At 37.2% G+C, this 26,878-nt stretch overlaps 4 protein-coding genes across 9 annotated transcripts in view; 3 read left to right on the top strand and 1 right to left on the bottom strand.

Moving 5' to 3' along the window:
- The window catches only part of LOC149933254 (ecdysone receptor-like), a 74,893-nt gene extending 65,136 nt beyond the window's left edge, over window positions 1-9,757 (top strand). The window contains exons 4-10 of one of the 3 annotated variants that reach the window (XR_016473133.1): window positions 1,103-1,243; window positions 4,613-4,657; window positions 5,042-5,316; window positions 5,384-5,539; window positions 5,627-5,849; window positions 5,928-8,817; window positions 9,283-9,757. Coding sequence is in view for 2 of the 3 variants with exons in the window: in XM_090157035.1 (XP_090013161.1) it covers window positions 1,103-1,243; window positions 4,613-4,657; window positions 5,042-5,316; window positions 5,384-5,539; window positions 5,627-5,849; window positions 5,928-6,169 (1,082 nt within the window). In the remaining variant the exon portion in view is untranslated. Of the gene's footprint in view, window positions 1-1,102; window positions 1,244-4,612; window positions 4,658-5,041; window positions 5,317-5,383; window positions 5,540-5,626; window positions 5,850-5,927 lie in introns of all 3 variants that reach the window. The other 2 variants (XM_090157035.1, XM_090157036.1) reach the window with 2 other exon arrangements.
- Window positions 9,758-10,476: 719 nt separating this feature from the next.
- Window positions 10,477-13,961, top strand: pasha (microprocessor complex subunit partner of drosha). Its single transcript, XM_090155696.1, has 2 exons — window positions 10,477-10,633; window positions 11,137-13,961. The coding sequence occupies exon 2, from the start codon at window positions 11,526-11,528 to the stop codon at window positions 13,572-13,574; it is 2,049 nt and encodes a 682-aa protein (XP_090011822.1). The 5' UTR covers window positions 10,477-10,633; window positions 11,137-11,525; the 3' UTR covers window positions 13,575-13,961.
- Window positions 13,962-15,849: 1,888 nt separating this feature from the next.
- Window positions 15,850-25,654, top strand: LOC149933252 (myoferlin-like). Of its 4 annotated transcripts, none has more exons than XM_090156371.1 (37): window positions 15,850-15,919; window positions 15,994-16,239; window positions 16,308-16,498; window positions 16,565-16,647; window positions 16,715-16,812; window positions 16,866-16,934; window positions 17,000-17,043; window positions 17,114-17,190; window positions 17,254-17,414; window positions 17,474-17,573; window positions 17,637-17,815; window positions 18,068-18,177; window positions 18,243-18,438; window positions 18,515-18,814; window positions 18,873-18,962; window positions 19,030-19,191; window positions 19,261-19,419; window positions 19,479-19,530; window positions 19,595-19,672; window positions 19,757-19,917; window positions 19,978-20,214; window positions 20,274-20,417; window positions 20,474-20,633; window positions 20,696-20,754; window positions 20,821-20,925; window positions 20,986-21,108; window positions 21,169-21,330; window positions 21,403-21,494; window positions 21,566-21,736; window positions 21,793-22,069; window positions 22,470-22,558; window positions 22,904-23,047; window positions 23,104-23,294; window positions 23,348-23,601; window positions 23,673-23,782; window positions 25,322-25,469; window positions 25,556-25,654. In XM_090156371.1, exons 1-37 carry the CDS (start codon window positions 15,890-15,892, stop codon window positions 25,580-25,582), a joined length of 5,079 nt encoding a protein of 1,692 aa, XP_090012497.1. In that variant the 5' UTR covers window positions 15,850-15,889; the 3' UTR covers window positions 25,583-25,654. The 4 variants fall into 4 exon arrangements, with proteins under 4 accessions (XP_090012497.1, XP_090012498.1, XP_090012496.1 ...); XM_090156372.1 differs by having other exon boundaries at window positions 19,742-19,917; window positions 21,566-21,690; window positions 21,777-22,069; XM_090156370.1 differs by having other exon boundaries at window positions 19,742-19,917.
- LOC149933251 (glycoprotein-N-acetylgalactosamine 3-beta-galactosyltransferase 1-like) lies at window positions 25,612-26,867 on the bottom strand. The gene has a single exon (XM_090157249.1). The coding sequence runs from the start codon at window positions 26,782-26,784 to the stop codon at window positions 25,612-25,614; it is 1,173 nt and encodes a 390-aa protein (XP_090013375.1). The 5' UTR covers window positions 26,785-26,867.
- Between the last annotated feature and the right edge of the window lie 11 nt (window positions 26,868-26,878).

Genomic DNA, 26,878 nt, shown 5'->3' with positions numbered 1-26,878 from the left:
ATGACTGGAATTTTCATACTTATCATGTTGCTTTAATCTTTATGTAATTTTACAATATTTTCCTGTTATTGAAACGGGGTTTTACCACGGTAACCGGTAATTGTCGCTTTTCAGATTTCTGATGGGAAATTCAAAGAAAAAAATATATAGAACTCAAATAGAAATGTTTGCTAGTAGAAGTTTAATGGTTGGTGACCAAAGATACGTTTATACGGGCCGTTTTCAGTGACGCTCAACGGAGGGGAAATTGTTAATTAACCGTTGAACGCTTTTTTACGATTGTTGTAAAATTTTATGAAATATCGTCTGTCGTGTCGTCTGCAACTAGCCTTCTGGCGTGCTGTGACGTCACGATTGCGTTTTTCAACAAAATAACCGGCTCTTCAAGCCGCTTATTTCGTTGACTCTCCGTTTGCAAACGTGACGTCAATCCCGGAAGTGAAAAAAGTCGTTCAGTAGCGAATGCGCATTCAACGGTCCAACCGTTTGCTGTTACTGAACGCGGCCACGTAGAGCGGTAGCTACCGTAAATTAAAAAAAAAAATGTAGCAAAATTTCCGACGCACATGAGTTCCTTTAATGTCGATAATAGTTGGAAATGGAAAATATAAGATTTAATAGAAGGTATTGGATAATTACGTAACGGTAACGGATGAGAATGGTAATATTTGAACTGGGAATGGGAGAATGGTAATATTTGAACGGGGAATATTATCGTTCCTGCTTCAATCGCGGCTCTTTATTTAATAACACCATGTAAATTACTCGTTTAATTATACACTTTGAATTTAGGAGCGCCTCTAAAAATATACGAACCCCGTTAACCGCGGTGTAGTAGGCCAAAATTATGTCCAAGAATGGCTCTTGACGTTAGTTTACGCAGACAGTTGTTATTGTTTGCGTTTGTGGAAGTTATTAGGTTATTTACCCCACTCCTTCGCACTCGATAAAGTGCAAACTCAGTTTGGTTGGCCACATTTGTTTATTTACACGGCAATTATATATTCCCGGTAACGCGATATTAAGGGATAGTTTATTATTATTATTATTTTCCTCTCTTGGCCAAAGTCATTTTTTCAACTCCCTCTGTTTCTATTTATAGGATTTTTCCGGCGCAGCATCACCAAGAACGCGGTCTACCAGTGTAAGTACGGCAACAATTGCGAGATTGACATGTACATGAGACGGAAATGCCAAGAGTGTCGACTGAAAAAGTGCCTGACTGTTGGAATGAGGCCAGAATGTAAGTTTCAGCTCGAACCACGCCGAGGGAGAGATATTCCTAGTTGCGAGGGGCCGATTACGCGATTCGTAATATACTTCTCGCGTTATAAAATTACTACCCTAAACGCAGTCTGGAGTTCAAGTACTACAAACGAGATAAAATAAAAAGACTACCGGGCCCATTCATTTCTTTATAGCAAAATAAACTTAACCTACCCATCATATTTATTTTGGAATTCAGCTAATTCGCGGTTTCAGGGTGGCGGGCCACCTTGCCATCCTAAAGGTCCTATAAACCTCGTTATCACTTGATTACGTAGTTCACACAAATTCCGCGAGCTCACTTAGCGCTGAGAGTAAGTTCGAGGTTAAGATAGCGATAAATTTTTCATCCTTTGCATTGCAGTCCATAGGTGGTTCCTTTTAACATAAATTTCCTACGCCAGCTAATTTTGCCTTAGGACAAAGGCCTATTTGAGGATTAAAGCGCTTTCTTCGGTGATAAAATGACGTATAATTGAATCGGAACACAATTTATTCTCGACCGAAAACTATCGCAACGCCCCCTTTGGTTCGCCATTGAAACTTAGATAGGTAGCGGCTAAATCAGACGTTATTAGTTTTTCATCATCGTTATTCGTAAATTTGACTTTATAAATAATGATACTTACATTTTAATATCATTTTTGCATCGTTTACTTATATTTTTTTTAAATTATTTAAGAAAATTTTTATAGAACTTTTTAATTTGTCTGTTACAGACTTACAGTAGCAGACGCTAGATCTTAGGAGCTACCTCGGGGAAGCTAGCGCCGTTACGCCACCTAGACTCGTTTCGTTCGCGAATAAACACTGGCTTACTTGCTAAAAGTAGTTATTTTGGAAATTTGATATCAAAAACGCTTGTTCACTGGTATTTATTGTTATCAGAGTAACTTGGTAGTGATTCTCCCAACAAAAAGAGGTAGCTTGCAGTATATTTATATGGCCTTAAATTAGGCGACAGTCGTGACCCGTCCTATCAGTCTCTGATACCTCATAGGCTTTTTTTGCTCAGACGAATATATTAGGGTAGTAATTTTAGTATTATTTATGCTTTTATGACTTGCGCAAATTGGCAACTTTTAATTTTTTTGCGTCCCATTTATTTTGCGATAAACAATGGTTTTTTAACGCTGTTCCAAATTCTTACGAAAACGTTCACAAATAATGTTCGAATGACGCGCATTCTAACCCAAAAAACCTTAAATATTGGCGCCTTTCAAAGGTTATGTCGCCCTAGCAATTAGTATGATTTAAAAAATTCATCACTTACGAAAGAAATATTCTTATTTCTATACTGGTAATGTTCTTCGCTTGAAAAATATACCTACGCCACCTTCGACTGATTTTTTCAATTTTTTTGGCAGATAATATAGTGCCGGGAAAATACTAACTTCTAAAAAATATTACAGAAAAAATATTTTTTAAGTATAAGTTAAAATAGTTTTTACATTGCCGACGTGGCCAATGTGAAGAATAGCCCCCCCTATTATATTTCGATTTTTATTCGATTTATTGGTAGCATTTTTTACGCTGAATTTAATGGTGTATTAATTATTATCCGCAAACATATAAATTAAAAGTTATCGGGAATGGGATTTTTCAATTTTCACTGGTATTATCAGGAAATTTCACTGTCTGTTCTACCCCGAGATAGAGTAGGACACATGAAAACAAACTTTCATTTTGGTCTATACTAATTGAATATCAATAAATGATTTGGGCCAATGTGAAGAATTGAACATCAATTAACTATTTTACTTTTCCGCGTATTTGGACAATACTTGATGCGTTGAACATCAATTAATTATTTGGGCCAATGTGAAGCATTGAACACCAATTAACTATTTTAGTTTTCCGCGTATTTGGACCATACTTGATGCGTTATGGCTAGGTAATGTCCTCTAGGTCGCGTTATAGGCGGCCCATCGTGATAGCAAGAATGGGGTTGGGGTGGCGCCAATAGTCTGTTTTCAATTGCACAAGTTGAAATTCAGTCGATAAGAACTTTTCTTACCCTCGCAAATGCTTTGAAATTGTAGATTTTTCACACGTGTTAACGAAGTCCTTTGGGCTATTTTTAACAATAGGTACTTTGGTTTTTTTTTTGGTTTTGTTTATTGTTTTCGGGTTTATGATACTTGATGCGTCAGGCTTGGTGCTGTCCTCTAGGTTGCGTTATAGTTGGCCCATAGCTTTTTTTAGTATGGGGTTGGGGAGGCGCTGCGCGCCCCCAGCGCTCGAGCGAAGTGAGTGCGCGGCGCCGTTAGGCGCCAATACTTAGAGTACATTCGACGTTGTATAAGTCAACATCCAACAGAAGTCATAGTATGGTTAAAAAAAAACCTAAAATGCGTTGAAATACGAGAAAAATTCCCAACCCTTAAAAGTTAGTACTGTTCTGCATTTCAGCCTTTTCCTTTTTCGTCATCAGTCCTACGGTCTCCAAAACGTATTAAAATCTAGACATTTAAAGAATCGTCCTCCTCATCAGTCCTACGTCATCAAATAAACAAACAAATCTCGAAATATGTCGTATTTCCCGTTGTAAAAATTGCTGGCAAGTAACAATTTTACATTGATCATATCTTTTTAAACAATAAATTGCGATTAAAACTTTTTGCATTGTTAAAAAATCCCGTTCTTTGAGGTACATATCATTAACATATTCAGTTCCCTCCCAAATCCCTTATTTGTAAGAGTTAAGTATAGACTACACTACCACTACAAATTTCATTTTCAGTATTACTTCTTAGTACACACCAAACATAAAGTTTGATTTCACGTGTCCTGCTCTATCTCGGGAGAAAAAGTATAGAACTCACATTAAACTATTGTCGAAAATGCATTAAAATTGACGGTTTTCAAAACGCGTTAACTTAACTAATTATCATTTGCGGTTACTAAAAAAAATACCTTCGTACTCCTTACACACTGCGCTTTCATCTAAGAAAATAAAAAAACAATAAAAGGAGGGGGGGCTGTTCTTCACTTTTGCCAAAGACGTGCCTCGAGCCTGCGAAGTTACATACATTTTCATAACCTAACCTATGGATACTTTTTTCGTAAGATCATAAGTTCATAATATACTAGCTTCCTATGGAGCTAGTATATTATAAACTTATGGTAAGATGTATTATAGTATTTACTTTATGTAATATGTTGCTTCGGAATTGGGCCCCTTATTGCTGGGCATTATTAAGGTGACCTTGGACTGATTAAAGTATGCACACTTTAATTGATCCATGGGGTGACCACTAGTACAGATTTAGCACTTTAGAATAGGGGTTCTTGGTTTAAGTTTAATATTCTGCATTCTAACAAATGTACACATGTCTGAACCCAGTAGTTGCACCGATGAAGATGCCAAGGCTGGTTTACCTTAATAGAGGTATATGAAATGATGTCTATGGCAAAATATCTTTTAGAAAGACACTGTAACAACCATTTTGTTTGGAATATATGCCAATTTCCCTTCTGAAAACCCAATTATTTCTTAGCTTTGGAAATCTGGGGGGGTGTTTTAATGACCCTTTCAACCAATTTCTAGCTATAGTGCTTTTCTTTTACGAACCTTGCACCTGACCTACCATTTTAACACAAGGGAGGATTTTATTTCGGTTGCCTTACCATGGATTTTCCTCTCTCAGTAAAATTGGCCCAGGGGTATAAAGGTTATTAGGTGTTTTTTTAACAAGGTATCGCGTTTTGTCTGATGGCCTAAAAGACAAACCTTGATTACCCATATTTAAAAATGTTGTTTATCTATTTGCAGGCGTTGTTCCAGAGTACCAGTGTGCCATCAAAAGAGAGTGTAAAAGAGCCCAAAAAGACAAAGATAGACCTAATAGTACTACGAAGGAAGGTAGCATTGAGAAGGAAGATATCAAGCCAATAGGGATTACGCTCACTGGGGCTGGAGGACCCAGTTTAGGGGGAGGCAGCGGCATCAAGCCGTTGACCACGGTTCAAGAAGACTTAATAAATCGACTGGTCTATTATCAGGAACAATTTGAGTCTCCATCTGAAGAGGATGTAAAGAAAATTACAGTAAGAGAGAAACATTAAACAAAATTCTTTGTGGTATGGTTCAATAACGCCTCTTGATTGCCAAAAGGAATTTCCTTTGGGAACAACGGATGAAGACCATCAAAAAAGGTTTCAGCACATAACTGAGATTACCATTCTAACTGTACAGCTAATAGTGGAATTCTCCAAACGGGTACCTGGTTTTGATACTTTGCTGAGAGAAGACCAAATTACGCTACTCAAAGTAAAGCTCATTCCTAGAACCACTTTCTAATTTCTCAAACTTATATTGATGGTATACATCATGAATTGTTCTTTATATCAATTTCAGGCTTGCTCTAGTGAAGTGATGATGCTTAGGACGGCGCGAAAATATGATATAAAAACAGACTCTATAGTGTTTGCTAATAACCAACCTTACACCAGAGAAAATTACCACAGTGCTAGTATGGGAGAATCTGCCGAAGCTTTGTTTCCCTTCTGTAAAAATCTCTGCATCCTAAAGGTTGATAATGCGGAGTATGCCCTTTTAACAGCTACAGTTATCTTCTCTGGTGAGTAGCGTTGCGCTTCCTTCAAAATGATTTCGCTATTTTGTATTAATTATTACCATTTTGTTTCTTTTCGAACAGAGCGCCCCGCGTTAATAGAACCAAAGAAAGTGGAAAAGATACAAGAGTACTACATTGACACATTGAAAGCTTACGTAGACAATCACAGGCCACCTGGTAAAAACTATTTTGCCCGGTTATTAGGCATTCTAACAGAACTGCGCTCCCTGGGTAACATCAACTCGGAACAGTGCTTCTCTCTCAAAGTCCAAAACAAGAAACTTCCAGCCTTCTTGGAAGAAATCTGGGACATTCAAGTGTGAGGCAAATAGTTGTAGGAATAAACGCCTATTCCTTATATTGCTACATAATCATGTTCCATCTCAATTTTCCGATGACCACAACAACAACATCAATCCACCCTTCCCACCACTTTTTTTGCGCAATTTTCATTATATTTTCCCATTTCGTGCTCCAAAATTTTTGAGGAATTTGAAGAGACTCAATCCATTCCATGCACAAAAATTTCATGTTTTGTATAAATGTTTCTTGAAAGATTTCCGTTCTCTCATTAGCTACAAGATTCAACGTAACAAATGTTTAACTGAAATATTCAGTTACTATAAGCTGCCACTTTTTAAAAAGATTGAAACTTTAATTTAAGAATATAAAATCTTCGTGCGAAGAGTATTTTAACGACTAGCTGGTCTGGGTGTTTGAAGAGTACTTCGTAACTACAAGAACATAAATTAAAAAAAAATGGTGTTTATGAAATGATTCTCTTGAGATTTTGAATTTCTACGATCCAGCAACTTCCATGTTTTGGTGCTATTTTATACAACCTCAAAAGAAGAAAGAAGAAAATTATGTGAAAAAATCAATTGCGAAAATAAGATTTTAAGTAATTTGCTAGAAGTAAAGAAAAGTTACAAGCAATACTGGTACCCAGGGAGCCAACGAAAATATTACTCTGGTTATGAATTAAAAGGATCGTTAATCTGGAAAATATTTAGGAGTTCTGTGGCCAAGGTTGTGATTTTAAACAAAATATGAAATGAGCAGCAGTTAGACGTTTTTTTTTTTAAATTTCTATAAAGAATTGTTTTTACGAAAAAATTCTTTTGAAACGCGTTTTCTTCACTGCCGTTTTTTCTGCTGAAGTTATTCGCCTTTTTGGGAAGCAAAAAAAAGATTCGAAGCTACCGGTGATGTTGAAGGATATAAAAAGACTTGATTAATAATTTTGGCAAGAAAACATAATTTGGACCCGCAAATGATGTTGGGGCTTATACAAAAAAGCTGCTGTACCTGTATCTTCTTCGAGAAGATAAATATCCGTAATTTGAGTTATGTAGATATACATAGTAATCATCTATGAAAGGGACGACTCTTTCAAATTGTAAAAAATTGGGAGTTAAAATCATTTTCGCAGATAATTATTTTCACGGGAAAGAGTTTTATTTAAATTAAGAAAAATAATGGCTGGTCCGTGTGTAATTTAGTGAAAAGACTAAATTTATTATAAAAAATTATAACCCTTCCGAATGTTAGAAATTATTACGACCGAAGATTTTTTAAAATAAAAAGTCCCGTACACCAAGAAGAGTTTAATAATGAAATTGCACGCGTGAGTGTGAACACTCCTTTAAAACGGGAAATTTCTTGTAAATAAACTCGCTTGTGATGTGTGAAAACAAATGAAATTATGGTGCTTCAGTACTCCAACGAAAAATAAACTGCCTTTTGTTTTTAGAGACCAGAAACTGGAGATTAAGGTGACAAGGCTCTCGTTTCTTAAACCTAATATATAAATATTAATTCAATTTAAATAGAAGAACTTTAGCCAAGCGGCGTGCTGGAAAAACGTCCCTCCACTGCCGGTTTCACTATTCTCGGACAAATTTTATATCATTATTTTTAAGTGAACCCCTACGCTTGCGTGTATTAAACAACATTTGACCATTTGTTACGAATATTACGGAATGGAGATTTGACTAGAATCACCGCGCTAGGGGTTTGTTTCTAAAAATCAAGCCTAACTCAGGTTGGCACCCAGGCACACCAGATTTTAGTTTTTGAGGTACATTTATGTTTTTATTTCACACCATTAAAATGAACAGTTAGATATTAAATTTCGCGTCTCGATATTGGGCAAGTTATTATTTGTATCATTTATATTTGGGAAATAAAAATAATTTCAGCAGATTTAAAATCCGTTGTTTAAACGTTAAAAAGAACATATTATGATCTCTGTATATAGATTTTTTTCACGCGTATCGTATTTGTTGGTTAGATTGTTATATATATTAAAAAAAAACAGGTTGGTTTTATCTGCTCTCGTTATTACCAGACAATGTTATTATAGCTAAACCAATCTGAGAAGGTGTTTTGGTGTAATTTAGCGCCAATTTAAGCCCTGTAGCTCCGCGCTCGTTTTCGCTACAGTTTAGTTGAGAAAGTCTCCAATTTTAAATAAATCAAGTGTGTTAAAAATTAATGAATTTAAAAAGCTTTTTTTTCTTTAAAAACAAATCCTGTAAACATGTTGGGTATTTATTGTTTACGATGTGATATAAAAGTTTTTTGGGGTACAAATAGGGTCGAAAATAAATATTAAGCCTTAAAAAAACAGTAAAAAATGCATTATACAAAAGGGACATGGGAAACGGTGAACAGTATAATAGCATTTTAATATATCTAGAGCTTTTTACTAATGTTTAAAAAGTTTTTGGGGGCAGGGTGCGGATTAAGTCGAGAAGAGAATTTTGAATTTTCTCTCTAAAAAAGGGAGTTCACAATGTCCCCTCTCCCTGTAAAATCCTTTCCGCAATTTCTGATAAATAACTTTATATAAAGAGTAGTTTCGCAATCGGAACTTGGTGCAGGTTCATTTTATTTTCGCAATATTTTTCTTTAAATTTTCGCAATAAATTTCTTGCAATTTTTAACAAAATACGAATGATCTCTTTCGGTAATCTTATGGAAAATTACAAATAGGAAGATATCTTTTATTTTATTTTTTATAAACTCCAATATTTCAACTAATCTTTATAAAAAAACTTAATTTAGAACGACACTAACTTATGTACTTAAACGTTATCAGTAGCCAAACCTTGCAGAATTGTCAAACATTTTATTTATTAGCTGGATCATTCAGTTTTAAAAATAGTGTCTCACTAAGTTAACGCGATTTTTGTAGGTGCTAAATACTATACTGTCAGCTCACTTATGGTCAGTATTGTGAAAATCGTGAACATTGTAGATCTATAATTAGTTATTTAATATAATAATATTAAAATATATAGCCATCTAAGTCTAAAATTCCGTCCATCGAGTAAATATGACTTAACTTTTCTCTTAAATCTTTTTTTTCATCGACGTTAAGTCTCGGGTTTTACGTTACCAAAGATTATATTTTTTATTTCTATTTTTATAGGCTACTCTTTATAGCGTTTTCTGAAATTGCGGATGGGATATTTTTTATAACGTCGAGAATACTAGAAATTAATCATTCGAAATTCTCTTCTTCGCTTCTACGCTAGGCTTAGGTAGCCAGAGACCTGCTGACATCGTATAAAAAGTGCAAAATAAAACCAATAGTAAATCATTGATAGTACGAAGAGAAATTATGTAAACATAAAAAACAAAGCTTAGGAAAGAGCACCTTTATTTTTATGTTCCTGAGTGAAAAAATAGAGTGGTGCGCTCTCGCTATTTCAGTCTCATAAAATAGCCAACGGGCCCGAAATGATTGGAATTAAAAAATATATAATGATAAAAACTTGGGAACGTGAAAAAAAGATTATAAGGAGCAGAGAAAATAGTGTGACTATTATGTTCAATCTGATGTTGTACAGAAAATGTATCTTTGCAATGTTATATATATTTTTCAAATTAAAGTTGGTCAGATTTCAGACAAAATGCCATTGGTGTACTTTTATAATTACAATTAGAAATAATATATTCTTTCAGGATTGAGAGGGAAAAAACTAATTGATTGAGTAAGTACTTAGATAAATATTAAGGTGTGATTACGTTATTTTTTTAGTTAATTTTTTTAACTATTACCAGTCGACAGTAAAGTACAGCGCTAAAAGATTTCAATACCATTGATTTATAACCGAGGGGCTAAACACTTCCCGTAATCGGTGTAACCCTAACTGTAATGATTACGTAATCTTTTGTACTCATTCGTAATCCCGTAATCTTCGTACTCATTCGTAATCCCGTAATCATTTGTAATCTTCGTACTCATCTGTAATCATTATGAAATAAGGCGTACACATCTGTAATCATTTGTAATCACGCGTATTCATTGGAATTCTCCCGTACTCAATTACTCATCTGTAACAATTTTAAAGGTTTGGGTTGCCTGTACTCATCGTAATCATTCTGTACTCATTACGTAATCGGTGTACAGGCAAATTCTTACTGGTTAGCCCCTCGTTTATAACATTTAAAAGTTTATTCCTTTCGTAAAAGGAGCATACCTAAAAACACCTTTCCTCCCCATCAGATTGAAATCATGCATTTTTGGCGGGAGTTAGTTCTTCTTTTTCCCGTTGCGGCTTGTAGCGCTGATATCAAGAAGCTTTCGTTTCGCCTTTTCGGCATCGGCACGATGGGGCGGGCGGCCATTACTTGCGGTGGTTCGGACGTCACGCAGCTGCTACCCCGTTCTGTTACTGTCTATTGTTTTTTTTTAACATAAAGCTTTAATGCTGGTTTTATTCTTTACTAACGAAGATAGATAGATAGATCCAACGAAACACGGTACAAACTTAATGGTAATTAAATTTCTGTTTAAAATTTCTTATATTTTTAGGCCTTGGTGGCTATAGCTCCTTTTGACCTCCCCTACTAGGCAGGGGTGTTAAATGGAACTCTGAATGCCAAGGATAGAGCCAACGAAAAAAATATACAAGTCCGAGCCCACCTAACTTGCTCAAAGGGTTAAGAAATATATCAAAACTAAACGAGTGAATTTGTAAAGTTAAAATTTATCTGAGAACCAAAATTTATATAATTTTTAGACATAAAATGCTATCAAATTTTCTAGTTAGATAAGTTTATATTCTTAATTCTTCTTATATTGTTGAGGTTGGTTAATGAGCACTATAATTAGGTAATTTTACCCACACTTTATCAACATTAAAAGATTTTCGAACACCTACAGTATCGAGCTGTTAATTATTTTTGACTTATTACGAGTGTAGGCCAATATAATAATTTGAAATATTTTATTGCCTCCTGCCTATGTGACAGGTTTAACTTTTTTTCCATTTACTAGCATCAAATATGGAAACGACACAGGCTGTAAGAAGAGTGAAGACACTGCTATAAGAAGATCAAAGTCACTCGTCAACAAAACTGAAAACCTTAATTGGAGAAGAGCTTTATTTTAAAAATACTCTCTCAATTAAGGCGATTAAGATTCCACATAAACTCGACCATTGGCAACGAGTCACTGGGAGAATACGAACAATTATATCTCCGCGAGCAGTCTCACCTTTGACCATGCGAAGGTCCATTTTGTTAAATTAATTAGAAATGGATGGACGCAGCATGGGTTTGGTGGGTCAATAACTCTCAAACAACGAAAGATTACACCCTAGTCAGGCAAGCTAGTCCTTCAGCCATTTCGACGAAATTCTTCAATCTCTATTGTATTTAGAGTGAATGGAAAATTTGGATAAATTGGACGAAATTATGGCCGAAGCTAATAGAAAAACCGCGCTAAAGGACTCTTCTTGTAGTCCGTCTTTCAATAATGAAGATTCCGAGTCGTCCCCGGGACACCGCGAAACATCCCTAGACGCGAACCTAGACAATCAAATTGGCCAGCAAATACCATCGAGCGAAAGCAATCAAGTATGCCCCGTTTCCAAGAGATTCTTCGAAATGATCGGCTCCGATGATTCGCAGTCCTGCGGCAAGAGGGCGAGAGTCGAGGTTGAGAACGCCGACAGCGATAGCAACTACGAAGCCGAAGAAGAGTATCAGAATTTCAACGGAACGATGGGCGATTACGGGCCAGCCAAGAACGCAATGTCCAGCCACGGCAACGCCATGGAGTTCGACATTCTGGACGAGTTCGAAGGAGCCGCTGATGACGACAAGAGCGGTGCCGGCGGTGACGATGACGAGGATCAAAGCGATTCGGACATTCCCGAAGACGAGATCGAAGCCATGCTCGAAGAAGGCCTGAAAAACCCTAGTCAAAAGAAGAACGACGAGCTGGCCCACGAAGAAAAACGCAAGATTGTATTGAAGGCCAGAGGGCACGACCATTTCGACGTCCTGCCCGAAGGCTGGATAGTCGTAACTCACAATAGCGGGATGCCCGTTTATCTTCATAAACACAGCAGGTTTTGCACCATGGCCAAGCCCTACTTTCTGGGCTCGGGAAGCGCCCGCAAGCACGAGATCCCCATCTCGGCTATCCCTTGTTTCCAATACAGGAGGGAACTTGAAAAGGAACAACATATCGCCGAGAATGGTATTGAGAAAGCCGAAGAACTGCAACAACAACAAGTACCTGACGCGGACGCCACCGTTGATAACGCGGAAATTACCCCAACGTCGGACGCCGCAAAGGTTCAGAAATTACCACCGGCCAAAGTCGAAAGCGTTCGGGAGAGTCAAAAAGAACATTCGTTGGAACCTATGGCCGTTCGGGAGTACTGCGGCAAGCTTTTCGAATTCCAAACTATAACAGTCAGGAGATTTCAAACTTGGGCCGGTCGAAGGAAACATCAGAAAATGATGAAACAAGCTCAAAGACCATCGCTTCCTGATAGTACTAAGCTGATTACTTGTCCGTTGCCCTTAACGCCCGACAAAGTTCGAGTAGGGGGAGCCGGGGGCAATGGTATCAAGAGGGAGTTCATTATGAACCCCAGCGGAAAGTCCTACGTCTGCATTTTGCACGAATACGTTCAACACGCTATGAGGATGCAACCTCGTTACGAATTCAAGGAACTGGAGAACGCCAGCACTCCTTACGGCGCCACGGTGGTTATCAACGACATGGTCTACGGTACCGGTTACGGTAGCAGCAAAAAACAGGCCAAGTCGGAAGCCGCCAGAGTGTCCTTGGAGATTTTGATTCCACAGCTGAAACAGATAGAGAAAACTGGAAAAGGTGACCAAGAATCCCACCAGCAACAACAGCAAGAAGTTGCCTTCTTCGACGAAGTCCGCGTTGAGGACCCTCGCGTCAGCGAGCTGTGTGCCAAAGCGGGACAGCCATCGCCGTATCAAATCCTTTTAGAGTGCCTGAAAAGAAACTACGGGATGGGAGATACTCAAATTAAATTTGAAATGCAGAACCTGAAGCATCAAAAGAACGAATTCAAAATGGTCGTCGGCAAACACTCCGCCAGCGTCGTTTGCAAGAACAAGAGAGACGGCAAACAAAGGGCGTCTCAAGCTATCTTGCAAAAGTTGCATCCTCACATAACCTCTTGGGGCTCCCTACTTCGTCTGTACGGGAAAGGTTCGTGCAAAACCTTGAAGGAGAAGAAAGAGGAGGAACAAAGAATCACCGAGCTGCAGAGTAAAGCGTGCGCCAATCGACCAAATATTTCAATACTCAATAAACTGAAGGAGGAAATGAAGAAATTGAGGGAAAAGCGACAATCCGTTCGACCAATAGGCAAGTTCATTCCGGAAGAGATGGATTTGCCCTCGTCTTCATCTTCCAATCTCAAAAACGTCGAACTTTAATTATAACGTGCCTAATTCCAAATGCCCGGTAAAACGCTAGTGAAAGTTTTACCGGTAAAATAGATAAAATAATTCGTGCTTTCAGGAACGCGTGTTCACAAAAACGTAAAACAATTAATCACGTAACGTACAGAATTGTTGTTAAATTCTGCGTGTAATTATAATGAAATGGTCAATTTAGTTAAAAAAAATTATGAATGCAGGAATGCGTGTTCCCAAAAACGTAAAACAATCACGTAACGTACAGAATTGTTGTGAAATTCTGCGTGTTATTATAATGAAATGGTCAATTTAATTTTAAAAAAATTATGAATTTAACTATAATGAAATTTTAATTGTGAATTCGTTATAAATGTTCGCCTTTTAAATAAAATGTTTTCCTTTTCACATTCGAAGTAAAATCAATTGTGTATTGAAGGGCGTTTTTGAAAATTCGTTGAAAATCCAGTAGGTGAAAACTATTCGTAAGTCCGGAATCGTTCAAAAAACTGATTCGGACTAAACTATGATGTCAGCAAAAGGTCCTGGACAGTTCAGAACTTTATGTACGTTCTTCCTCCATGGTTTCAGAAACCCATTATCTCCAAAAATGCCATTCCGAGATAAATCTATTTTTTTAATTCTTAGGAAAAATAACAATACTACCGTATTTAGGTAACTGAAAACTAGTTGCAAGAACCCATAGACGTACTAAGAACACGTAATCATAGCTTTAGCCCGTCGTGGAGCCTCCTAATCTATATTTTCAAAATAAGTCCCGCCTTTTTATATTTTCCGTCTGTAGTGACTTAAGTAACCAAAAAAATAAGCGGTCTAAGAACTACTTAAACTAACTTAAAACCACTTAATATCAACTCTAATTTCGCTTAATGGAGGACACTTAAAGCCAACTTAAAGCTAACTTAGAGCCAACTTGAAACCAACTTAAAAATAATATGTAATTTTCTGTATAAGTAAGGGTTCGCGCCTTCTTCTTAGAATAGTGGAAGAAGACTCAATAGCTCCACCGCTTTAAAAAAAAATCGATTAGGAGGCGATCCAGCAAAATTTCCTTTCCTCTGTTCTTGGTACGTCTATGGGTTCTTGCAAGTTGTTTCTTTTAGTCCGCAATCTAAATATGACAACGACTAAAGCCAAAATTAAGTAAATCTCAGATAATTTGATATAATGCATTTTGTACGTTTATATTTGGCTAAAACTCTTGCCATAAAACTCATTATGTGGTAAATTCAGGGATTAAGTAGACCTTCACGTAAGGGAAAAAAATGCGATGGGCTTTAGTTTTACCATGGCAACCGAAAACGTGAGTAACGGCCATTGTGACTTACCATGATAATGCAGCTGAAGAAATTAAAGCAGACAAAATTATACGATATCAAAAGTAGCGTAAGACCCTAAAGTGTGTCAGCTGTACCTTAGCGCCTATTTAAATTTCTAGTGAGACCTAGTCACACTATAGACTACATAACCTACTAGTTGGAATAGTACTAGCATCATTATATTTAGTCTATAGTCTGGCGCGATTATCTCTCCTCGATCTACTCGCAAGTAGATATACGTTCTAAAACGCCTCACTCGGCGGCGCTGGTGTAACTCGATTTTGATGACGTATTTTCTGACCCCCCCTTCGTTTCCCTGTTTTACTTTGCGACAAACTCTCATTTTTGGGTCTTATGCTACTTTTGACGATATGAAGACTCTTATTGGTTAATATTGACATAATTGCGTTTCTGCATTTACCGACGGTCGTTATTGCGTTTCTGCGGAGTATTTTCGAAACTTCAATTTTATTGCGTTTTGCATTGTTACATCGGAAACTAGACCAGATAGAAGAAAACGGACTTGAAATTTAGAATTAGCCCCCTAAAATTAACGTGAGCTTTCAAACTCAAAAAGTAAAAAATGGTCGATAATGCGTTTCTGAAACGTAGGGCAGTGAAATTCCATCCTAAAAGCAGTATTGACTAGTCTAAAAAACTATTGCAAACCATTTTAAGAGAGCTCAGCCTTGGGTTCTTGATGGTCCTGCTCTCGATCAGCTACTGCTTGAACAGTTCCGAAAAGTCTATAACCGGTTCCCGCGAGCAAATAGTTTTGCGTTAGAACGGTTCGATAACTTTTTTCGGCGAATAGTTTGCGCGAGACTGGCGAATAGTTTTCATCTATTAGCTCCTCCTCTTCCCTACCTCGTGATAGCGGATGCTGCTAATTAATAATATATTCCTCGATTTTTTCGGGGCTGTCGCGCGAAACTAGTAAAATTCCGTAACGTGCAGTTAATTTTTATAGTTTTAGAAACTACTAAGCCTAATAAGATGTCATCGCTTTATCGTCGTAGATTTTATGTAGGTTCTGGTATATTTTGTCGAAATATTTGCACTATAAAACATAAAATTTACCACCGAGGTTTAAATTTAAGGTGAAATTGAAAATTATCGAAGCACGCCATTTATTCGGGGATGACGTTTGTCCTTACGTTCGCGTTGAAATTGCGGGTGACAGCCAGACCACCAACAGCGAATTTCATTCGAATAATCCTCGCTGGAATCACGTCATGACCTTTTACAGCGACATGAGGGAAGAGTGCTTCCAGAACAAGAATATCCACTTTGAAGTTCTGAATCCAAAAGCGTTTAGACGAAGCGCCCTGTTAGGGGAATTCCAGGTTTATTATTATAAATATACTCCTATTTTATCGTATAATTAGAAATTGTTTTTGTTCTTCCAACGAAGCTACCCATATCCGATATTTACATACAACCGCAACACGGATATTCCAATAAATGGTTGGAACTTACAAAACTACGTAACGGAATCGTGTGCCCATCTGGATTTTTGAAAGTATCGCTGGTGGTTTTGGCCGTTGGCGAGGAAGGCCTTGACATTACTTCAGTCTCCGAAGAAAAGGATGGAGATATTGAAAGGTTTAATAAAAAATGAAATTTGCCGCCTGGTACCTTTGTAACTTTGAACCTTCCCCGCTTTTGTAGTAATTTGTTAAGAGCTCACTACGTTGACATCAAACAAGCACGGCTTGTGGTTCACATATACAGAGCGGAATATTTACCCGAAGGTTATAAATATATCATCAACGAAAGTTTAAAGTTTTGAATTTATAAGGTGCCCCTTGTATATTTTAGTGGATTTTGGAATAGTTGAAAAGGTTCGAAGTGTAGTTACTCACCACCGAAAACCGTTAATAGATCCATACCTTGAGATATCGCTAGCCGGAACAACAGTATGTTAATTTAATAAAGCTCTAGTGCAAATGAATTGAAAGTTATATTTTAGGTTAGAACGAAGACAACACGGAACGATGATAACCCGGAATGGAATGAGAATCTAGAAATGGAATTTAGTGTTTAAGTTGTGTCTTAGGATAATGCGTGGGCTGTCTTTTAATAATAATTTAATTTGTTAAACAGTTTCCTTCAGTGGCATCGAAGGTCTATTTTACCCTTAAAGACTGGTAAGTTGAATTTTAGGCATACATTTCCTCCGCGAAAAAAATTGGCGTTCTACGGAACAATTATAACTAGGGACCGAATTCGAAGCGATGACGTTGTTGCTTGCGCTAATGTTTCTTTGGAGGACATATCTTTCTCGGGATCGTACGGTTGGGACATTTTACGGTTAATCTAAAACCGTGACAAGCTAGCAATGTTTAATAAGTTTACAGGTTTCGCTCCCACATTTGGCCCATCATGGATCAATTTCACCAGTGAGGAAATGGACGGGCAGAATGATTCAACGTATTGTTTCAGAGGAAGAGTACTACTTTCAATACGGGTATTTTTACCGGAAGACAAATTCCTAAGGCCACCGATTACTAATTTCGAGGTATATCTCAACTAGTTGCTTTATATTTTGAATCGCGCATACCAACTTTGCAATTTTAGATATGCGGAATTCGAAAAATGTTTTCATTATACGTCGCGTTTTCCGAAGCTCTTATTTTAGTCGACATTCCTGGTTCAGTGTATTTCCAAATAACTTTGGGTAGGTATCGTTTAATCCTCATAGAAGTTTAATCTAACGAATTCGAATGGTTTCTAACAACAGGACCTGTCGGTGGACCTAAATCTGCGACTAATACGGTGTACCCAATCAAGAATAATTTTGGTTACTATGGTCTACCGTGGTTTCTCGAGAAAGAAATCGTAACACTAGCATCTGAATGGGAAGATTTTCTATATAGATACGAAGCATCTATCGCGATTTGGAAAGTTGCGGATTCAATGGTGCATTTAGACTTTGTTTCAATTTATATTTCTATAAAATAAATTGAACAAAAAATATAAATATAAAATGTTTCTCTTACGTAACAAGACAGAGTTTCCGAAATTCCTCGCGACTCTATCACGCGCTCCTAGACTTGTAAAAGTAAGAGACAGTGACGTAAAAGAACCATTTAAACAAGAAAGCCAAGTTACTTTATAGAAATACCTATTTACTTCTGTTATAGTTTAATACTTATAGTTTTATGAACTTAGAACGCGCTGGTTAAATCCATTGAACGTCAGTTTAGTAATTCAACTTCCTCCCACACGGTAATCAACACATTGCCTCGAGAAGAACTGAACGAAATTCAACAAGAAATGGGGTATTTTTTTATTCTTTTGAACCTACGTTGACTACCATTGTATTTTATTTAATATTTTCTGCTAGGGCTTTGCTAGTTGAATTGACTTTAATAAAAGCTGGCGATGACTCATCCGAAACTGAGCTGGACGTTCTGTTACGACACTTGAGGCTAAAAGAACTCAAAAATATCTCAGAAAGATTGATTCAATTAGATAATAACAACGTATCCTACAAGGAATTTCGCGCCCTAAATGCGAAACTACAAGCTTTAGCAAAAGATGTGATGCTTTTGAAATTACAGCATTTACCATTTACGTCTCTAAACTGACGTTTGTTTTTCATTTTTCTAATTGCAGCCTCAACTAGATATCCCAGACATTGTCATCCAATTGAAGAGTGGTCATCGAGTTTTAGGATCGCAACATCTTCCCGTGTCGAAATTTCTGAAATTTCCGGCAAAGAAACATTGCGGTGAAAGTTGTGGCAAAGAAATATCCGTATTTTTGCAACCAGCCTCCGGGAAAAGAGAGAAACCAGAAAATAGACCCGTTGCGTTTCTCAGACTTCAAAACTATTTTGGGACTGAGACCGATTTGAAGTCACCCAATATTTGTTTCGAAAAAGACGAAATCGTCGTAAATACCCGCTTTCAAATTGTTAGTTACGATACTGTAAATTTTCAACGTTACGTTATAATTTTTACTTTCTTAATAGTTTGAAAATCAATTGTTTTTGCGCGGCTCGTGGAAATCCAGCAGTTCCGTTTTATGTGGATGGCCGGAATGGTCAAATTTAGAAGGAAAGGTAATGACCACTCCCCTGTAAAACCGTTAAGAAAAATATTACCAAAAGCTTTTGAACACCTCCAAAGGACTCTATGCCAAAGGATACGTTCAAGAATTTAAACGTAACCGGATTCAATTTCGATGGCGATTGGTATATTGATACTAATTGGCCCAAGCTTCGTAACATTTACAGTTGTATCGACACCTACTCCAACGATAATTCATGTGGAGGGGATGAAACGTCACAAGTAAAGCTAATTGAATCTATCGTAACTTCCGTATTTAAATGTTGGACTTACGCGATTATAATTTTCCAGATATCGAGCGACTCGTTGACCTCTTACGAAGAAGGTTGGCTCTATGGGGAAAGCTTAAAAAGGACAATTCGGATATGCCCCGCTTCTGGAGACAAAGCAAGACGACGATGTTGGTGCCGTAAGGTATCCGGAGACAGTCAACTCGAAAGCCAACTTCCTGTAAGTTTTTATAATTTCTATATCTGGATTTCGAACAAAAACTAAATGTAACTTTGCAGTTACAGACCTCCAAAAACCTATGTTTTCCGAGATCCTTCAAAATATATCCAGGTAGAACATTTGTACATGGCGTCGTTTAATTATTTATTATGTTAGAAAGTACACTTTATTTTAGGATTTATAAAATTTCGCGTCTTCGCTCACATATACCAAGCTCGCGACTTAGTGTCCGCCGACTCTAACGCTTTATCCGGTAAGGTTGGATTTTAGCAATCCACAATTACTCGAAGTTTCAAGATTAAGTTAGTGGTCGCGTTTTCAGACCCGTTCTTAACAGTTACCATGAACGGCGTCAGTGCTAAAACTAAGACTCTTCGGGAGTATCTATCGCCAGTTTGGAACCAGACATTAGTTTTGGAAACCGCTGTTCCGTGTAGTTCTCGGGAGGATATTAAAGAAACACCCATTTTGATCGAAGTCTTCGATAAGAATCACATAGTGAGTGTAGTTTTACACTTGTTTTTGCATTGTATGAACATTATTTTTATTGCTACCTAGCGTGGATATGACTGGTTAGGTTATACGGTTACTGTGGCCACAGCAACTTTAGTTGACGAACCATACGTCCCACCATCTCTTAATTGGATAAATCTGAAATACTCTCACTCGGAAAGGGGTCAGATTTTGGCGGCTTTTGAAATGGTCGAGATAGGCCATCTAAATACGCCTACGTTAACTCGCGATGGTTCGTTGCCCGCGTACTTATCTCCCAAAATGATTGACTTCTGCTTCGAGGTTATATCCTAGATTTCATTTTTCAAATGATGAGACTATACGATATTGTTTTTAAATAGGCTATTTGTTGGAATGTGACGTTGCACGGTATTCATATACCCCTCTTTAAACCAATTGTGGAATTTACATACGATAAGTTTTCCTTATCAACCGAAATCTTTGACAGAATGAGGAATATAACCACCATTCCTTTCAAAACCATGGTAACTTTAAAATTTATACCTTGAGTCCCACAAATGACATGTTTATTATCACGTAGAAAGTTCCGGAAACGAAAGCGTACCGTCTTCCGTTTACGATTTTACTTGGTGACAGAAGATTTTTCGGGAAGCGAACAGTAATTGGATCCGCGGAAATAGATGACATTGAGGATTTCTTTCAAAGGGATTTTGATGACCCTTTTAGAGGAAATGATCACAGTTGAGACTATTTCATAATCAGCTTATTTAATAATCATTTTTTTTAAATCTTTCATTTCCAGGTAAATTCAAGCTAAAATCAAAAAACTCAATCACGTCGAAAAACCATTTTGAAAAATGGGTGCGTTGGAATTAGAATTTATCAGACATCGAAGGTACCTATTCCAGTTTCTCTGATTTTATTTAGGATCTCGAAAATGAAGAATTAGATTGGTGGGTCAAATACGCTGCCTCCAACGGTGACGAGGACGCCAAGAATATCTTAGCATCTTTCGGATACGACGTGATTCACGTAAAGAGTATAAAACATAAGGACTCCGTAGTTTTTTCTTAATACCAGCTCAACTTTTAGATATACGACTGTGAACTGGAGAAATTGCCCCAGTATGGATATCTGAGTGATATGTTAGAATCAGTTGATATCTGGAAAGGAAAAGAAACGAACGATTCCGAACGGATATTCGGAAAACTGAAAGTAAAACGTCAAGAAATAAAGCTTTACAAATTATATTAAAACTTTTCTTCTGTACTTCAGTTCTCTTTACAAATGTACCCTATTTTGGGCAATGCCAAGGCAGTCAATGAAAGTCGTAAGCTAGAAAAAGTATCTTCTTTTCTTTGCTCTGTCACGGACGTTCTTGTAAGAGTGTACGTAATTTGCGGTTTGGATTTGGCCCCCAAAGATCATAACGGGAAGGTTAGTTAAGACGACTAAGGTTGATAACAATCTAAAATGCACTACCATTCCTAATTTTCGCTTCCATATTAGGCCGATCCTTATATCGTCGTACAACTTGGCCAGGATAAGCAAGACACCCGAGGCGAATATATTCCCAACAGCCTCCATCCAGTTTTTGGAAAGTACGGCATTAGATTTACAAGTATTTTAAAACTTAAGGTGAAACATTTTGGCGAAATGCCTTGTACTACAGAATGTTTGAAATGAGGGGCAAATTTCCAGACGATTGCGAGTTAACGATTTCAATTTGGGATCGAGACATTTTAACCAACGATGACTTCTTGGGTCAAACAGTCATAGACTTACAAACGCGTTACGGTACGAAATTTAGAGCTAGCTGCGGGTTACCAGCCCATTACCAACAGTGAGTTTTCGACTTAATTTCGCGTAACTCGAAACAATAGCTAAATATCAAAATAGAACCGGCGCTTTTCCATGGCGCGATTGCCAAAAGCCGACGGAAGTTCTCGATTCGATCTGTCAACTGTGGGATCTGCCTCAACCAAAATACGACGGAAGATCGCGTCTCCGCATTGGAACGAATAGGTTTAGTATTAAGGACATTGAAAATGTGGGTTTATCGGAGAGGCTTCTCAAAGAAAAGCTAGCGTTGCGTGTTCTTAAAACGTTTCCGTTGGTACCCGAACACGTAGAAACGAGGGATCTTTACAACCCGAAACTCCCGGGTGTGTCACAGGTAGGCTACTTACTAATGGCTCTATGACAATTGGTCGGAAACTTTTACAGTGGAAGATGATTTGGTGTAGGCTAAATGGTGGATACGACAATTTGTTGAAAGATTAATTGGATAATAATTTTTATAGTTGAAAGATATTTTGGAGAACTCGACATTTCAGTTTGCGTCTTTTCGGCAATTGGTTATGTTGATATTACGGCGGAAGAAATATAAATCTGATGCTATTTCACCCGAATGCCACGTTCACCGAAAATATGCACACCCAGATGTCACGTTCACTGAAATATCGTTCATGTAATCTCCAATTGGTTTTTCACCCAATTTTCGCGTCCACCATTTTGCCTAAAAGTTTCCTACAAATTACTTAAGTGATTGTTTAACTCTATAACTATCACTGAAGGGCAAGTTGCGAATGTGGGTTGATATTTTTCCAACATCCTGGGGATATCCAGGACCAGACGTCAACGTAAAACCCAGGAAACCACAAGGGTGTGTAAAATATAACACAGTTTTATTTTAGATTTGTATACATATTTAACCGTTACGGCGTGACATTAGTTCGAGTTTTTACAAAAAGTTATTAAATAAAAAATAAATAAATAACAGCTTTAATACTGAGCGCTAAATGGAAAAAATACTAAGTGTTCGAAAAATACTTTAGCTTCATATAGTATATTACAGTTATCACACGAGTTAATTTTTGGAATAAGCTATTTCTAGCTGTTATGTACTATGTCGGAAGTTTAATATACATCCGACATGTGTATGCGTAAAAAATACGAAGAAAAGACTTTCTTGAAGGTTTGGAAAAAAACTAAATAATTATATTTTTAGATACGTTCTGAGGGCAGTTATTTACAACACTTATGATGTACCACTTCAAGAAAAATCGCTTATGGGCGAAAGTATGAGCGACATCTATGTCAAGGGGATCTTTACCGGTACCAAGGACGTTCAAAGAACGGACATTCATCACCGGTCAGTTTAGGGGTTAATTTTTTCGTAATAATAATGTTATTAATGGCGTTAATTAGGTCGTTGGACGGGGAGGGCAATTTCAACTACCGTTTCGTCTTTCCTTTCAATTACATGCCGTACGAACAAACTGTGATTTCAGAGGAAAAAAATCATTTCTGGTCTCTGGACCCAACAGTGTCGAAAAGTAGACCGCGATTGGTCATCCAAGTTTGGGATTCTGATTTTCTGTCGGCTGACGATTACTTGGGTATGTACTTTTATACGTAAAAGGTTTGTTTGTTAAATAATACAATCAATTAGGTCAAGTGGAACTGGACCTTCTACACTTGGAAAGGCCCGAAATGAATTTGTCTGGAAGTGCGAGAAAAAAGACTGAATCGAAAGGTTTCTTCGCTAGAATTTTTAAACGTATAGCTAGTAATGGCAATACCAAAAGAAAGTCAAATAAGAAGCTTAATAAAAGGTACAAGATGGTAAATCTGTTTAAACGCCAACAAATTCGAGGACTTTGGTCTTTGAGAAGAAAACTAGAAAGCGGAGTTTTTGCATCAGCAGTAAGATTTATCATATCATATATTACGCTTTTACCGGTGTTTTTCCGTCTTAAGAACATACATTGTTTTAGGGCAAAGTCGAAATGGAATTAGAACTATTGAAAGAAAGTTACGCGAATTTAAGACCAGCTGGGAAAGGGCGTCAAGAACCCAACGCCAATCCCCATTTAGAAGAACCCCAGTAAATAAATTTATATTACTATTACCATAGGTTTTCTAATTATCTCTTATGAAAGAAGTATCCATTAAAGCAGATCTGATTTAAGCCATAAAAATTAAAAGTACCTTTCGCCAAATAACGAAACATACATCGCACCACGGCTCGAAATTTATAGCGTGTATTACTCCACTGAACCACGTACAACTACCACGGGACTTTTGTTACCGTGGCGTATTTCCTTGTATATTTTCTCCCATCTAAATCAACCTAGCGTAAGGAGATGGATACTTTTCGCGTAAGAAATATTTTAAGTACTTCTGCTATTGCTCAAGGTGATGAAGGTACTCTTTTTAGTGAACAGAAAATTTACTTTCTAATTATATATTATATTATTATATATTATATTATATATAATATCTGTGACAATTAGGATCTAAGCAGAAACTTAAGCCGCTGGTTGACGATGCGTGTTCTTAGTTCCAAAAACACGGGTCGTAAAGGCTACCAATGGAATAAATGCTGGTTGTCAAACTAAGAATGGTCCAACCGAATAATCAGGCACCAACTGCAGCACCTCTAGCTCGGTCATGCCACTAGCGGCGAAAGTTTCTTCGATCTCCATTGCCACCGAGGTGTTTCCACGCGATTTTCCAATTTAAAATTTCGTTTCCAAAACAAAAATATGGGCGGTGGAGGTTATTAAAATTCTCGCCTCCAGGTAAAATTTGTGAGATACGTTTTTCTCATTCGTTTATATTAGAACTGATTGGTAACTTCTATAAATTGTAATTGAAAATATCGGAAGATTTTCACGCGTAAATGTTTACGTTGCTAGTTAAACCATAAGTTTATATTTAATATCACAAAATTTTCACTAAGAGCCACTTCCAGAATGAAAACATATTTTTAGTGGACATCTTAATAATGGGGGTTTAAGAAGTTAAGAGACGTCTCGACTATCGAGGAATAAACCTAAAGCTTGTTTTCCACTAGCGCGCGTCATAATGCTATTTTCTTTACGCGCATAAAAACGTTTGAACGTTTCAAAGCTGAGAAACGCGTTGTTGCCCGCGCCAGTGGAAAACAAGCTTTAAGCTTGTTTTCCACTAGCGTGCGTCATAATGTTATTTTCTTTACGCGCGTAAAAACGTTGGAACGTTTCAAAGCTGAGAAACGCGTCGTTGCGCGCGCCAGTGGAAAACAAGCTTTAAGCCCCATTTTCATGGTCGCTGGTAGCGGGTAAAAATCATCAAAATTCGCTTCCGCCACTCGCAAGCGTGAAAATAAAGCTAAAATATCTGTTTGAAACAGATCGATGCGGAAAGTCAAAAAGTGTGTAGCTGAAGCGGATTTTGACGATTTTTACCCGCTACCAGCGAGCATGAAAATGGGGCTTAACGCTTTATTTTAAGTTGCGTATTTTTGTCGCTAGAGGCCCTTATATTTTTGGGGGTTATTTAAATGCTACCTCGCCTCATGCACACCACTATCAGTGGTATTATCGACCCAATTCATTACTAATTATAGACTTATGGTAAAACATGGACCTATGTTTTTCAGACGACCACCGAGTTCGTTTATGTGGTTTTTAAGTCCATTTAAAGCTTTCAAATATTCAGTATGGCGAAATCATAAATGCATGGTAATAACTGTAATTATCACCCTCGCATTCACTTTGTTCGGGCTTCTTATGATTTACCATCTTCCTGTAAGTATATTTTGTTCTGATAACATGGTAATTATTTTAGGGAAAGTTAATTATGATTACTATAACAAAATTATTTTATACCACAGGAAATTATTATTAACCGAATATTTTAGATAAATTGCATTGTTAACATTTAATTATACTATACCTCATTATCACTTGTTTTATCTGGCGTGGATAACTTATTGTACAAATATGTTTTGTGCGTTTCTGGAATTACATTTAATAATTTTATACTGGACTTTGCATCGAACAGGTTTTTTCCTATGGCTTTTTCCATGTTTACTGCTTTTATTTGATTAAAATTATCTGGGGCTTGCTCATTGCCTAGGCCCTTTAGACTATGTTTAAATATGGCCAATGAGTGGGTCAAATAATGCAAAAGGTGCATTTGAATATGAGATATTCCGTGAAAAGAGATTGCACTGTCACTGCAACTTTCCAATCCTTCGTTGCTTAAAAATAAGCTGTTGCGCCAGTAAGGATTAAAGACTGAAATAGATCCGGGTATGATCATTTCTGCGGGCGAGAAAGGGTTAAATCTTCCTCGATAATGAGCGTCCCTAGTGTCTGACACCTTTGCGTATCCTTTAAGAAAATATCCAATTTCTTCATCAATAAGCAACGATGACTTTTTGGTGGTGCAGTTCTCGTTTGACAGTTTAGTGTACAATCTACGAACAGTTTCTCGACTTAAAGCAATTCCAGCATCCAAAAGATTATATGGTATTGAGGAGTAAGGTTTCTGGACGGGATGCCCCAAATAGTAAGGCTTTGTGACATTTAAAGGAGCAACGTAACGTCTTAAATTTTCTATTATGGAGAATGTTTGATCATCAGTTAGGAATAGCCAGTCAAATTTATATTTAAAATAGATATGGTTTATCAAAGAACATAATCTGTTATCGAAAGGAAGTTCCACAACCGGCACCTCATTATCAACAAAGTCTCCCCAAAAGATAACAGAGTTACAGTTTTGGCCCCATGTTTCTTTTATTGCTTTGGCCCTTGGACGGCTTTTTGATTTCACTGAACAAATGATATTTATTTTCTCTTTTAACCAATATGCTTCCGTTTCAAGCTTAGCATGGTTGAAACTTATTTCATTTTTATAAGATATCCATTCTTCAGGCAACATTTTTCTCTCCAAAGCCTGTTGTGCTAACCAGTAATTATATTTTGCTGAAGTGTCATGTAGGCTGGAAGTAACCTTTATGGTGCGTTGCCGATTGTTGTGTTCTATATGTCGCCAAATAACTGCGACTAGTGCACCACTTAAACAGGCACAACAAAATAAGAAAAACTTCAAATTCATTTTCCGGTTTACTTTATGGGAAACATTTCTTCCCGATTTATAACTCCGCTGGTTTTGGTAACATCTTAGGACAACTTGATAACCTCCCGTCCTC

This window comes from Leiobunum rupestre, chromosome 8, assembly GCF_980474605.1.
Source record: "Leiobunum rupestre chromosome 8, qqLeiRupe1.1.hap1, whole genome shotgun sequence".
NCBI classification, from domain to species: domain Eukaryota; kingdom Metazoa; phylum Arthropoda; class Arachnida; order Opiliones; family Sclerosomatidae; genus Leiobunum; species Leiobunum rupestre.
Note: the sequence above shows the minus strand (reverse complement) of the source record. Positions and strands in the feature narration are given on the sequence as shown.